Genomic DNA, 14,094 nt, shown 5'->3' with positions numbered 1-14,094 from the left:
CTTTGAACACTTAGTTAAGGTGCTCTCCACCTGATTTCTCCTCAGTAAAGTTACTCTTTTCCTTTTGTAATGAATAAGTATCTTGTGGAGATATACTTTGAGACTAGGTAAATATCCTTTTACTTCTCAAACTTCCCCTTACTAGTTTTAGTTTCCATCGGTGATTCTTCCCTAAATCAATTATCATGATAATTGCAAGATGGATATTTTCTAGCTCCACCATTACTTCTAAATGTATCAGTTGGCCCTCTCTTTTTTTTTTTTTTTTTAATATATTTATTTTTGGCTGTGTTGGGTCTTCGTTGCTGCGCACAGGCTCTCTCTAGTTGTGGCGAGCGGGGGCCACTCTTCGTTGCGGTGCGCAGGCCTCTCACTGCAGTGGCCTCTCCTGTTGCAGAGCACAGGCCCTAGGCACGCGGGCTTCAGCAGTTGTGGCACACAGGCTCAGCAGTTGTGCCTTGCAGGCTCTACAGCGCAGGCTCAGTGGTGGTGGCACACGGGCTTAGTTGCTCCGCGGCATGTGGGATCCTCCCAGACCAGGGCACGAACCCGTGTCCCCTGCATCGGCAGGCGGACTCCCAACCACTGCACCACCAGGGAAGCCCGGCCCTCTCTTATATTTAAGAATTTTCCTTTCTCCCTTGTGTATTTGTTTCAATATAGACATGTGGATTCTTATTTAATGGGTTTAGAACCCATTAAATAATTACTATCATTATTTAGTTTGCTGCTTAAGATATCCCAGATTTGGCCAGTAGGAGCCCTTCAAGCTGGCTTCTCTGTCCCTTTAACATGTCCCCATCATTTTTCTCCCTACCTTTCCTCCTCTGTCCCCATCATTTCTAAGCACTTCTTTACTTTTGACACAAGAATATGTTCCAGGGCTTCCCTGGTGGCACAGTGGTTAAGAATCCGCCTGCCAATGCAGGGGACACGGGTTCGAGCCCTGCTCCGGGAAGATCCCACACGCCACAGAGCAACTAAGCCCATGCGCCACAACTACTGAGCCTGTGCTCTAGAGCCTGTGCTCCGCAACAAGAGAAGCCACCGCAGTGAGAAGCCCACACTCCGCAACAAAGAACAGCCCCCGCTCACCACAACTAGAGAAAGCCCGCGCGCAGCAACGAAGACCCAACGCTGCCAAAAATAAATAAATAAATTTATTTAAAAAAAAAAAAAAAGGAATATGTTCCAGACTCATCTTGTACTTTCCATGCCCTAGCCCTAAAATCAGCCATTTCTTCAAGGAGCTTTGGTTCGTTTTAGAGGAGAATAGTATTTAGAAACCAAGACCTGAGTGCTAGGTATACTTATTGCTACTGGGATGTGGGTGTCACTTCTTCTAGGCCCTCCAGCAGAGTTAGTAAGTAGATATATGCACTATTCATATATACAAACATACATGTATGTGTGCTATATGCATATATGTGTTTATATATACACATCCACACACATCTGTATCTGTCTCTCTATATTAAAAAACCATAAATCTGATACCTCTAGTTCCAGGCTAGCATCCCAGCATTCATTGTATCCTTCGCCCTTTCCATATTTGTAACCCTCCTCTCCAACGATAATCTCTCATTCACAGTGTATTTACATATTAGCTCAATCTTAGATTATAGTAAAAGTAGTTTCAGAATTGCTAACCCTTGCCTCTATACAAATAAGCTGTGAACTAGAGAGCAAATTTTTTTTTTTTTTTTTTACTTCTGTCTTATTTAGGCTCAATATCTTTTAGAGCAGTTTTTATCTTTAGCCTAAGGGTCTTTTGTTCAAATATTCTGTTCAGAAGTTAGTTTGGGTTAGTTTCTCTCCTCCCTTCAGTGTTATGTTTGAACTTTGAAATACAATTTGATTCATTTGTTTTAGTTTATATAGGATCTTTTCCCCCATCCTTGTCATTTTAATTTTTTTGAGTATATGAACTATCAAAACTGTTGTTGACTATTGAAGTTAGAACTGTAAAAAAAATTTAAACACGTATATGATTATGTGTGTATACTCTCAGATAAGTGGCATTCCCCCCACCGCCCCCCACCGCCCCTTGCCTCAAGCGTTATCTCTTTTTTAAGTATATTTGTGGCCATGTAGAGCAAGGGTAGCCAGCCCCAGAGAACGTGGAGTAGAGGAGAATAGAACAAAATCTCAAAGACCTTATCCTCAAAGTGTTTAAATAAACACTGATTTGTCACTTAACAAATACTGTATCTTTATCCTTTTTCTTCTCCAGGAAGGATTTGACGCCCTGGATCCCTTTATTCCCATCCTGGTTTCCAACTATAACCCAAAGGAATTTGAAAGTTGTATTCACTATTATTTGGAGAACAATTGGCTTCAGCATGAGAAAGGTCAGTTGCTTAGCTTTTTCCTCTCACAGAAGAATCCCACTGAGTCAGAGCCTTGATCTCTTCTTCCCTCAGCAGCAGCCTGTAATTTGTACTTCATCTTTTTTCCCTTTATCTTGACTTCTTTCTGGCTAATTAGATGGTACAGAAGGTGTGGGGTTGGTTAAAGTTCGATTTACAAGAGACATTATATCTCTCCCTAAAATTCTCACGTTAGTCTAGAATAAGATGCTCATGCTAACAGAGGAGGTGAGACCGAACCCAGGTGATTGGGTTGCTGCCACACTCTCACTGTCACATTTATTCATCGTTCAACACACTTGCATTGAGAGGCTCATATGGTAGGGCACCCCCAGAACAACTGATGCTGTGTGAGAGGCTACTCCAGCACCAAACCAAATCCTTGCTATACCTGTCCTAGTACTTGTAGATGAAAGTGTTCCAGCTGCTCATTTAACCCTTGCCCTCAGTTCTGGGTGGGTGTGGGTCTGTTGGGGGGCGGGGTGTAGAGGAAAAATAAAGGTGGTTCTGTTACTAGGTAATAGAGAATTAGCTGCAGTTGGAATAGGTTATTAAAGGAATAGGGGGAAGAGTATAAAGCAGCTGCAGCATGATGAGTTAGGAGGCACAATGGAGAGATTTCTAAAAGGGGCTTGAGAGATTTGACAGTCCTTAAAGTCCAGAGGATAGTCTTGAAACAGAGGGAGAGATAGATGCTGGTTGGAGGAATAGAGACAGAAAAGGAAATTATGCATAGAAAAAATAATACTGGCGGATGGAATAAAGGGCCTAGAAGTGAGGTTTTGGGAGTGCTAATTATATCAGAACATAGTCTGGATAACGTAGCCTTTGACTACAGAATTTGCTAAGTAACACAATGCTACAGGAGAAAACTGCCAGTTTTCTGTGTTTGGCTCCATTTTAGCTCATACAGAAGAAGGGAAAAAGGAGTTGCTGTTCCTAAGTAATAGGAATCCTGGGCAGCTGGAGCGGCTCTGTGCCTACCTCTAAGCCATGGTCACAAGGTACGTGGAAGACAATGGACCTTTCTTCTAATGGACCCAATCAGATGGGGGAGTCCTGCAGTACACAAGAAGAGCAGCCAGGCACGTGCACTTATGGGATTGGACAGGACTGCAGTCAGCTCCCAACCTTCGTTGCAGTGGGTTCCTTGTGATGTGACTGTGGTGGCAATAAGATGTCCTGAAACTAACATCAGTTTATTAGTTGTGGTTTTCACATTTTAAATAATCATGTAGCTTTTCCTAAAAAATTAAGTATCTTTCTTAAAGTGTTGTGTTATATTTATAAGATGGAAAGAGCCTTCAGATTGGCCAAATTGAATTTCTTTGGCATTCTGCTTGTTGAGACTAAATTCTACAGAAATTTTCCAGACTTTATTCAATTTAGGAGATTGAGACTCAATCTCCTGAACTTCTCCCTCCCAGTCCATTCACTTCCTATTTACTCTTTTATCAGTGGTCCCTGAGAACTTTCCTCAAACTCCAGCTGAGTCTGGCAACTTTGTGTAGTACAGCCCCTTTCTACAGGTTCCTGAAAGAAGTTCTAAACCCCTGCAGCATACATTGTATGTAGTGAATTAACATCTTTAATCCATGTAGAATAGTACTGTCTGTGTACCATCTTTCTGAGATTTGAGAAAACACTGACTCATCAATTTCAGAAGAGTCTGATTCTCTCACCATACCCAGGTTGTTGGTTCCAAAGAGTGAGAAGTTTGATTCCCAGATCTGCTGCTTATTAGCTAACTGTCTGAGCCTATTTCCTTCTCTAATTTTACCTTATCTCTGTTTCACCTTATGTAAAGGTAATAATGCTGCCAAACTTTCAGGGATTTTGTGAGAATTAAATCACATAATAAATGTCAGGTGCCTCACACATAGTAGGCCTCCATAAATGATAGGTAGCTACTATTTATAACTTGGATTCTATTAATGCTTTATTTGAACAATTACTACGAGAAGAGAGTCTGAATGTATATCAGCATTTTTCACTAGAGAGCCAGCTGCCCCTACCCTATCCTCCTCAAGGATTCCCTGTCAAAAATAAAACCTCCATCCCTGACCCAGTCCCCAGACACTTTAGCTAGACTGATGTTCTAGCATCAGACTCAAAGATAACAGCCTTATAGAGACTGCTTAACCAGTTGGAAAGTTTGAATCCATTTAACAGATCCCTTTTAATATAGTTCTGCTTCTCTGACTGAACCCTGACCGATACGCCTCCCAATACAGATAGTCAAGCCTTGAGATCTGTCTTTTCAGTAGCTCAGACTCACTTCCTCCTCTCCATCCTTACTACCACTGCCTTTCATAACCCCATCGCTTCTTGTTTGAGTTACTATAATCATTTGCTAATTTGTTTCTCTGCCAACTACCCTTGGCTCCTCCCTCCAGTCTTTCACTGGGTTGCCTGAGTGAGCTCTCTAAACACAGCACATCATGCAATTCCCTTAATGTCATTCAGTGGCTTCACTATGCCTTTATTTTTGCCGTGTATGGGTTACAAAGTTCAAACCATACAAAAACATTTCATAGAAAATCAGGCTCATTTTCTCTCAGCTCCCTTTTCTAGAGGCAATCAAATTATAGAGACAAAATTCTAAAACAATACACGTTTTTTTAAACACAATAGTGTACTTACTCTTCTATACCTTGGTGTTTCCAGGTATCTTGGAAATTGTACCTGCCAGGAGTTTTTCTTATAAATCGAGTGCCTGCTCTAAGGAATTTAAAAAGAAAAGGAAATAGCACACAGAACCTCCAAGAGGGACACTGTCACAAGCTCAGCAGCCACAGACAACATCCTAACCACAACAGGGGAGGGTCTGCTGTGATAAAGTCACCAGTGCTACTATGAACATTGACATTGCAGCCTATACTAATGATAATGGCAGCTAGCCCCCAGAAATTGCAGTGCTGCTGCCTCCCAAAAAAAGCAAGATGCCCCTGCTCTTACCCTTACCAGATACTTACTGGACAGGACCTGAATCTGATTGACAAGCCTGATCCTTAACTGTAAATGAGGCTGGGAAATTGGCTTCCATCTTTGGAAGGCCAAGCTCATAATCAATATGCCTTCTTCTCTTTCATGAATGTGGAATAGTAAGCTGTATGACTATACTATCATTTATGTACAAAATCCTTACTGAGGAATTGCCTCATTACTTTTGCAATTTGCTAAATATGGATTCTTAATTTTTTTCCAAATACTCTATCATAATCTACCCTATCGAGTCCCCTTTTTTTCTTAAGATCCTTCTACTGCAGACCTGATCCTCATGCCCCAATTTTTTTTGTCTCCATGCTAAGCCTGCTGCACAGCTGGTCTCTTGGGGCTTTTCTTCATCACTCAGGTGGACTGAATTCAGAATGAAAAGTAAGAAGCAAAACTCTCTTTCTTTTCAGATGACATATTCCTGTATATAGAAAACCTTAGGAAATCTCAAAATAATCTACTAGAACTCAAAACAAGTTCAACAAGGTCACAACAATACTACAAGATTAATATACAAAAACCAATTGTATTTCTCTATACTAGCAATGAAAAATCCGAAAATGAAATTAAGAAAGTAATTTTGGGGACTTCCCTGGTGGTGCAGTGGTTGAGAATCCGCCTGCCAATGCAGGGGACACGGGTTCGATCCCTGGTCCGGGAAGATCCCACGTGCCACGGAGCAACTAAGCCCGTGTGCCACAACTACTGAGGCTGCGCTCTAGAGCCTACAAGCCACAACTACTGAGCCCACGCACCTAGAGCCCGTGCTCCATAACAAGAGAAGCCACTGCAATGAGAAGCAGAAGCCCGTGCACCACAGTGAAGAGTAGCCCCCGCTCGCCACAACTAGAGAAAGCCCGTGCACAGCAATGAAGACCCAACGCAGCCAAAAATAAATTTATTTTTTTAAAAAATTAAAAACTTAAAAAACGAAAAGACATATAAGTGGCTGACAGGATAATGAAAAGATGTTCAACATCACTACTGATTAGGAGCAAATCGAAACCACAGTAAGATACCACCTCACACCCACTAGAATGGCTATAAATCAAAAAGACAACAATAACAAGTGTTGGGGAGGATGTGGAGAAAAAGCAACCCTCCATGGGAATTCTCTGGCGGTCCAGTGGTTAGGACTCGGTGCTCTCACTGCCAAGGGCCTGGGTTCAATCCCTTTTCAGGGAACTAAGATCCCATAAGCTGCGGGGTGCAGGGAAAAAGAAAAGGAACCCTCAAACATTTCCAGTGGAAATATAAAATGGAAATATAATTTTAGAAAACAGTTTGGCAGTTCCTAAAAATGTTAAGCATGAAGTTATCACATGACCCAGCAATTCCACCCCTAAGTATCTACCCTAAAGAAATGAAAATATGTCCACACAAAGACTTGTGTTCAAGCAGCATGAGACTATTCATAGCAACATTATTCATAATAGCTAAAAAGTAAAAATAATCCAAATATCCATCTACTTGTAAACGGATAACCAGAAATGAGCAAAATACTAATACATACTACAACATGGGAACTCAAAAACCTTACGCTAAGACTCCAAACACACAAAAATACATTTGTATGATTATATGAAACATCCAGAAATGGCAAATCTGTAACAGCAAAAGTAGATCAGTGGTTGGCTGGTGTTAGAGGTAGGAACAGGGTTTACCTGTAATCCCCCAGGAAGAATCTTTTAGGGATGATGTAAATGCTTTAAAACTGAATTGTGATGACTGCACAACTCTTTATTTACAAGATCATACACTTAAGATGGATGTAAGTGACACCTCAATATCATTTACTGTATATAAATAATACCTCAATAAGGGTGTTAAAAAGAAAAAAAACTGCAGTCAGATTTCTTCCTTCCCTCTATTCTTCAACGGGTTCATAGCTTCATCAAGGTCTGAGACGCTCCCAGCCTTTTCTGGTTTCCCGAGACATTCCCACACAGGCATTTCCCCAATAAAGCACATGCATGTATAATCCCACTTGCTGTTTGCTTCTGGCGTATAGTATATTGTCTTCAAGAGACAAATTAAAGTTGCGAGTCAAAAAAAGATACACTGTGCAAACACTAACCAAAAGAAAGCTGGTTCATCTATATTACTATCGAAGTAGATATTAAGGTAAAACAGCATTATTTGAGAAAAAGAGGGATAGCTTATAATGGTGGAAGTTTCAATCCATCAGGAAAATAAAACTGTAAAGTAGTATGCAGTAATAACATAGCCTAAGAAATTAAAAACTGACAAAATTACAAGGAGATAGACAATCATAGCAGGAGAGTTAATAGACTTCAGTGGGAGAAGATATTTTCAACACAAGTAACTGACAAAGGGCTTGTATTCAGAATAAAGTACTTACTCCTACAAATGGTTGAGATGACCCAAAAGAAAAATGGGCAAGAGACTTGAACATGCACTTCACAAAAGTGGCTATTCTAATGGTGATAAACATAAAAAGGTGCTCTCAATCTCACTAATCAGGAAAACTAAAACCAATGATATGGACTAAAAATTTTTAATGGTGGCAAGGTTATGGAACATCACCTGCAAACACTCCTACACTGGTGGTGAAACTAAATTTAGAAAAGTTTGGTGTTATTTACCATATTCACACATTCCCATCCTTATGATCCAACAATTACACTCCTAGGTATATACACAACAGAAATGTGTGCATGTCCACATGCACAAGAATGTTAACTGTAGCACCTAATAGCCCCAAACTGGAAACAATTCCAAAGTCCATTATCAGCAGAGTAGATCATTTGAGGTATATTTCTACAATGGCATTCTGAAGCAATGAAAATGAACTATAAGTATATGCAAGAACAGGGAAGAAGTTAAAAATATTGAGCAAAAGGCAGACGCAAAAGAATATGTACTCGGATTGACTTACATTATATACATAGATAGAGCGAGCCAGTCCACAGGGTTAGAAGTCAGGAAGGCTGTGAGTTTTGGACAGGAAGGAGAGGACACATGTGAGGCTTTAAGGTAGCGTCTAGTTTTCTGGCAAGGTTTTATTTTTTGCCTGAGTCGCTATTAGCCAGCAGAAGTATCCTATGAAAAAAGGCACAACAGCTGCAAGAGCCGTCAGGAGTAGGTAGGAGAATCTTTAGTGAGCCGCACCAGGAACCCCACGGGGGATGCAAAGAACCCAGCACCAAGAACGCTCCAGCACGGCGCTTGAGCCCTAGTGCCCACAACTTCCGGCCTGCGCCACTGCGCCCCGCCCCTCGACAACAACGACTGATAAGCAAGACTGTTCCACGCCAGGAAGAGGCGGGGTATGAAGAGCGGGGTCATTAAAGCTCAACGAATCGTTTATCCTATGGGAAAGGATGTGTTTATGGGCCAATAGGACGCCGGGACTGAGGCCCCACCCACAAGCCTGCTCAGCCAATCGGCAAGGAGCAGCGAGTGGGCAGGCTGTGGCTGTGCTACCCAGCGGAGCCGCGCAGCATGGCCGGGGGTTCCCGGGAGGTGCTCACTTTGCAGTTGGGACATTTTGCGGGTTTCGTGGGAGCGCACTGGTGGAACCAGCAGGTAAGGTCTCTGGGCGGCTGCCTCAGCTGAACCTTTCCGGATCTCCAGTCCTTGCCTCCGGCCTGTTCCTTTCGCCACCCGAGTCCAGTCCTTCCTCTGTGCCTCCCCAGGATGCTGCGCTGTGCAGGCCGACCGATGCCAAAGAACCGCCGGGAGAGCTGTGCCCCGACGTCCTGTACCGGACCGGCCGGACGTTACACGGCCAAGAGACTTACACGCCGAGACTCATACTCATGGATCTGAAGGGTTAGGTGGTGGCTGGAGTCAGCCAATTCCCAGTGTTCCCCTTCGCGTGTGGAGTCTCTAGCATCCGTTCGCGTCAAGATCCTTGACCCCGACTATACTAGGCTGAAGGACCAGAGATGAGGAGCCCCAAGGAGGGCTAACCACAGTATGCCAACACCTGAGGGGACGCAAGAAAGCAAAATTTTATTCCGTTCAAGAGCTACCTCTGGAATGGGCTACTTGTCCCTAGACACAGTGAGATGTTGAACTGTGGCGCTCCCGTAGAACCACTGGGTGTGGTCTTTGCCCAGGTCCCAAAGCTAAGGACTAAGCTGGGAAATGAAGGATGGAATCTACAATTCTCCTAGGCAAGGGTTTTTTTCAACCCATGTCTAATCAAGAAAGCTTGGAAGGGCCAAGTGCTGGAGTGATGATGACAGCAGGTTGTCAGGTGATCAGAGGAAGGTTAGCTGAACGACTGGAGGGAGAGGGCTTTACCTAACATTGTCTGTTATTTTTGTACAGGTAGTCTGAGCTCCCTAAAACAAGAAGGTGGACTCTACAAGGACAAACAGCTAGATGCTGCAATAGCATGGTACTTGTGATGTTTGGAAAGGAGTTGGGAAGGAGCATAGCAAGCTGGAGAACTCAGGGAAACTGACACTATGATCAATCTCCAATTTCTTTCAGGCAAGGGAAGCTCACCACACACAAAGAGGAAATCTATCCCAAGAACCCTTATCTCCAGGACCTCCTGAGTGCAGAGGTGAGGGCCTCTGCCCTGAACTTTTAAGCCCAGTGCTACAACCAGAGTGCCTCCACTGGGGCAGAGAAAAAGAGAATTTTAGCCATCTTAAATGCCCTAGAATGGTATTTTGAGGAAAAGCACTTTTTTCTCCTACTAAAGGACTGTGAGTACGTGAACGGAAAGGAGGTTGTAGGGTGTGGCCAGCAAAATCAGGGAGGATAAATCAACTTTTGCGTCTAGACGGCCTGGACCTAAATGTAGATTTTCTCATCCCGCCCAGGGAGTGCTGAACAGTGATGGTATCTGGAGGGTCAAATCCATTCCCAATGGCAAAGGTGAGACTTCTCCAGATACTGCAAAATGGGGAGTGGGGCAGAGCAGGAACATGGAGAAAGGTACGTTTCCTCTGCTTTTTCTTCAGGTCCCCCACCATTCACCACCGCTACAACTCCAAAACCAGTTATCCCTACAGAGGGCAGCATCAGAGTCTGGTCAGACTTTCTCAGAGTCCATCTCCATCCCCGGAGCATCTGTATGATTCAGACGTACAACCATGATGGGTATGGAGGGCCCCAGAGGCTGTGAGGCAAGAAACTGGGTCCCCACTAATGTTGGATGAGGCTCTTGAGGCCATCTTCCCTGCCCTCCTCCAATACAAGAGCTCTTGGGCGGAGGGATGGAAGTGGGGGAGTCCTGTAAATCCTGGACTGTGTTTATGCATGGCAGGGAAGCAGGTCGCCTGGAGGCTTTTGGCCAAGGGGAGAGTATCCTGAAGGAACCCAAGTACCTGGAAGAGCTGGAGGACAGGCTGCACTTCTACGTGGAGGAATGCGACTACCTGCAGGTAGCTGCGTGGCATGGCAGGCACTTGGGTAGAAACTCCCCTCATCCTGCTGACTTTCGCCATTCACCTCTCTCCAGGGCTTCCAGATCCTGTGTGACCTGCACAATGGCTTCTCTGGGGTAGGCGCCAAGGCCGCAGAGTTGCTACAAGACGAGTATTCAGGGCGGGGAATAATAACCTGGGGCCTGCTCCCTGGTCCGTACTGCCTCGGGGTGAGTAGTTCTTGTGGGGAGAAACGGTCACAGGGTAAGGAGGGAGAAATGAGGATAGCCCAGTGAGAAAGTTGGTTCAAACAAACTACTCTCATTTCTTTCACCAGGAGCCCCAGAAAAACATCTACCGTCTGCTAAACACAGCTTTCGGTCTGGTGCACCTGTCTGCTCACAGCTCTCTGGTCTGCCCCTTATCCTTGGGTGGGAGCCTGGGGCTGCAACCTGAGCCACCTGTCAACTTCCCTCACCTGCAATATGATGTAAGGCTCCATGCTCTTGTTCTGACTGCAGCTAGTGACAGGGCAACACACACATGCGCACGCGCACACGCTCGCCAAGTCAGCCTTTATCTGCTACTGGCTCTATTCTTGAAGCCTCAGCTTGAACTCGGCTCTGATGTGGGCTCTTAGATGACATTGTCCTATGCTTATCCAGCCCTGGGCCAAACACACCCCTGCTTTGTCCCAACGCATGCAGGCCTCTCTGCCATTACTATTCTGCCTCCACACTCTCTTTTCCACACCCAGAAGGCCAAGTGCTCTTCTCTGTATCCTCTTTACAGGCCGCTCTGCCCTTCCACTGTGGCGCCATCCTGGCTACAGCCCTGGACACAGTCACTGTTCCTTATCGCCTGTGCTCCTCACCAGTTTCCATGGTTCATCTGGCTGATATGCTGAACTTCTCTGGGAAAAAGGTATTAAGCTTTGTGAGGAGATGGGTCAGAGCTGAGAAAAAGCTCTATAACTTGATTTCTTCTTTATCTTTAGGTGGTCACAGCAGGAGCAACCATCCCCTTCCCCTTAGTTCCAAGCCAGTCCCTCCCTGATACGCTGATGCAGCTTGGAGAGGCCACCCCATGGACCCCACTGTCTGCATGTGGGGACCCTTCTGGAACGTGCTGCTTTGCCCAGTCCGTGGTGCTGAGGGGTCTAGACAGAGGATGCCACACCAGGTGAGGGCTGGTGGTCCTTAGGAGCCCTTGTCAGACTTTTGTTTCACATCCTTTTCTCATACCTCTGGGTGTTCTAATGGCACTGCCCTGCTCGCCTTCCCTCTGGGCCACTTAAAAGAAAACAGGGGCTTCCCTGGTGGCGCAGTGGTTGAGAGTCCGCCTGCCCATGCAGGGGACACGGGTTTATGCCCCGGTCCGGAAGGATCCCACATGCCGCGGAGCGGCTGGGCCCGTGAGCCATGGCCGCTGAGCCTGCGCGTCCGGAGCCTGTGCTCCGCAGTGGAAGAGGCCACAACAGTGAGAGGCCCGCGTACAGCAAAAGAAAAAAAAAGAAAACAAAGGCTGTGAGCATCCCGATCAGCTGATGGCCTGAGAACCTAAGTCCTAGTTTCCCATTCATGCTGCCACAGATTAAAGGTTGTTTTGGCTTTGTTCTGGCAGCCAGCTCACCCCAGGGACACCCCTGCCCTCCCCCCTCCATGCGTGCACCACCGGGGAAGAAGTCTTGGCCCAGTACTTGCAGCAGCAGCAGCCTCGAGTCAGGAGGTCAGTATAATGCTTGCCCCCGCTCTCCTCCCAGACCTGCCACCTCCCCTGACTTCTTCTCACTCAGCTGCTGTCCTCTTGCCCCACAGCTCTTCTCATCTGCTGCTGACTCCCTGTAAGGTGGTTCCTCCTTACCCCTACCTCTTCTCCTCAAGCCTCAGCCAGCAGGGTTTGGTTCTGGATGGTCCCCCAACAGGGGCAGGTATGTAGGAGGTGAAGAAAACCAAGAGGTTTTCAAGCATGCGAGAGTTTTACTATACCCCTTCCTGGATAAGGTACTTGGGAAATTCCCAGTTTAACACTCCTTTATTCACTCTATGGCTCCTGAGAGAAGTGTTCTTCCTCTGGAGTGCTGATATACAAAGGGGAGAAGACACAAAATTTATTGAGTTTACTATATAATCAAGTCTACCAGAGGCCCAGACTTCCCTGTGTGTGCAACAGACCGAGGGTAGAACAGTGGTCCATTCAGAGGGTTCCCGTTTCCCTCCCTCCGCAGCAGTGGAGAGCATCCCAGTGCTCGGGGCCCTCTGCTCCTCTTCATCCTTGAACCGGACCCTGGGAGATTTGGCCAAAGATCTCGCCAGACTCGACCTGCGGCGCTGGGCCAGCTTCATGGACGCTGGAGTGGAACAGGATGACCTAGAGGAGACGCTGCAGGAGCTACGCAGCCTGGCCCAGTGCTACCAGAGTGGCGACAGCCTCATGGACTAAAGCTCCAAGAAAAGGAAAGAGCTAGTTTACAATAAAAACTGCTGGATGCAGGAGCTCAGTGTCTTTGGACTGGCTACACCAACATACGCATTTATCACATTTAGAAACACTGTGATCAGATCACACAACAATAAATATGTACCACCAGACAAAAAAGAAAAGAAAAAAACACACAGAAAAGGAACTGGGCTGCACTCTCCCTCAATGTTCTTTACAACGTAGATTTCTAAGGTCTTCATAAAAGACACACAGGATGGCAGGGCCATCCAACCCCAGCCTGCCATTGTCCTTGTCCCTGGCCCCCTGCTCCGCCAGCTCCTCACACTGAGCTCAAGGGTTTTACAAGCAAAGTACAGCCACCCTTCCCCCGATCAGGGTGCCTGTTGAATTCGATCCTGTGCAGATGACACCCTCACGCTCCCAGGGTCTCACTCATCCAGCTCTTCCTCAGACAGAAGGTCCCCGTGGTCAGACAGCTGGTCTGTATTGCTGGTACTGGTCGCATCGTCCTCATCCTCGGAGCTGGCCTCGCAGGCTGTGTGGAAAAGCTGCATGAGTTCTCGAAAACGATGGGAAACCTAGGAGGAGAGGAGGAGGCTTGCATTCACCTTTCTGAAGTTAGTAACATTTTAACATTCACTAAGCACTATATACCAACTTGAACAGTCTTGTTTGTTCTACACAGTAAGGCGGTGAGGGCTGTGCCCTCCTTACAGATAAGGAAACTCGGGTTAAAAGGCTAAACATTTTGCCCAAAGTCACATTCCTTCTAAAAACAAAACTAGAATGCAGTCCCTGGGGCTTCTACCTCAAAATTCAATGCCCTCTCTCTTCTAGAGCTACGACTAACCACGCTGACAAGCCAAGGTCTTCCTCAGGGCAGACCTTTACAATCACCAATCACCTCTGAGTTGGCCAACCTGTCCTCTTCCTTTCCT

The 14,094-nt window shown here is 45.7% G+C and overlaps 3 protein-coding genes across 10 annotated transcripts in view; 2 read left to right on the top strand and 1 right to left on the bottom strand.

Moving 5' to 3' along the window:
- DAP3 (death associated protein 3) overlaps window positions 1-3,594 on the top strand; it is a gene marked incomplete at its 5' end in the record, with an annotated part of 30,442 nt that extends 26,848 nt beyond the window's left edge. For all 4 annotated transcript variants that reach the window (XM_082834272.1, XM_082834274.1, XM_082834273.1 and 1 more), the window contains 2 exons: window positions 2,234-2,351; window positions 3,274-3,594. In XM_082834272.1, coding sequence (XP_082690398.1) covers window positions 2,234-2,351; window positions 3,274-3,359 — 204 coding nt within the window. In that variant the 3' untranslated portion in view covers window positions 3,360-3,594. The remainder of the gene's footprint in view (window positions 1-2,233; window positions 2,352-3,273) is intronic.
- Window positions 3,595-8,815: 5,221 nt separating this feature from the next.
- MSTO1 (misato mitochondrial distribution and morphology regulator 1) lies at window positions 8,816-13,159 on the top strand (the record flags this gene model as incomplete). 3 transcript variants are annotated; one of them, XM_082834270.1, is made up of 14 exons in its annotated part: window positions 8,816-8,915; window positions 9,026-9,161; window positions 9,666-9,735; window positions 9,831-9,906; window positions 10,169-10,223; window positions 10,310-10,448; window positions 10,615-10,732; window positions 10,810-10,944; window positions 11,052-11,204; window positions 11,507-11,638; window positions 11,712-11,896; window positions 12,338-12,442; window positions 12,532-12,644; window positions 12,942-13,159. In XM_082834270.1, the coding sequence occupies 14 exons, from the start codon at window positions 8,832-8,834 to the stop codon at window positions 13,154-13,156; spliced, it is 1,716 nt and encodes a 571-aa protein (XP_082690396.1). In that variant the 3' UTR covers window positions 13,157-13,159. The 3 variants fall into 3 exon arrangements, with proteins under 3 accessions (XP_082690396.1, XP_082690395.1, XP_082690397.1); XM_082834269.1 differs by having other exon boundaries at window positions 8,832-8,915; window positions 12,945-13,159; XM_082834271.1 differs by having other exon boundaries at window positions 8,832-8,915; window positions 12,532-12,648; window positions 12,915-13,159.
- Window positions 13,160-13,580: 421 nt separating this feature from the next.
- LOC309958425 (GON-4-like protein) overlaps window positions 13,581-14,094 on the bottom strand; it is an 88,197-nt gene continuing 87,683 nt past the window's right edge. For all 3 annotated transcript variants that reach the window (XM_082834260.1, XM_082834261.1, XM_082834262.1), the window contains one exon: window positions 13,581-13,734. In XM_082834260.1, coding sequence (XP_082690386.1) covers window positions 13,585-13,734 — 150 coding nt within the window. In that variant the 3' untranslated portion in view covers window positions 13,581-13,584. The remainder of the gene's footprint in view (window positions 13,735-14,094) is intronic.

This window comes from Leucopleurus acutus, assembly GCF_964270905.1.
Source record: "Leucopleurus acutus genome assembly, chromosome: 2".
In the NCBI taxonomy this organism is placed as follows: Eukaryota; Metazoa; Chordata; class Mammalia; order Artiodactyla; family Delphinidae; genus Leucopleurus; species Leucopleurus acutus.
Note: the sequence above shows the minus strand (reverse complement) of the source record. Positions and strands in the feature narration are given on the sequence as shown.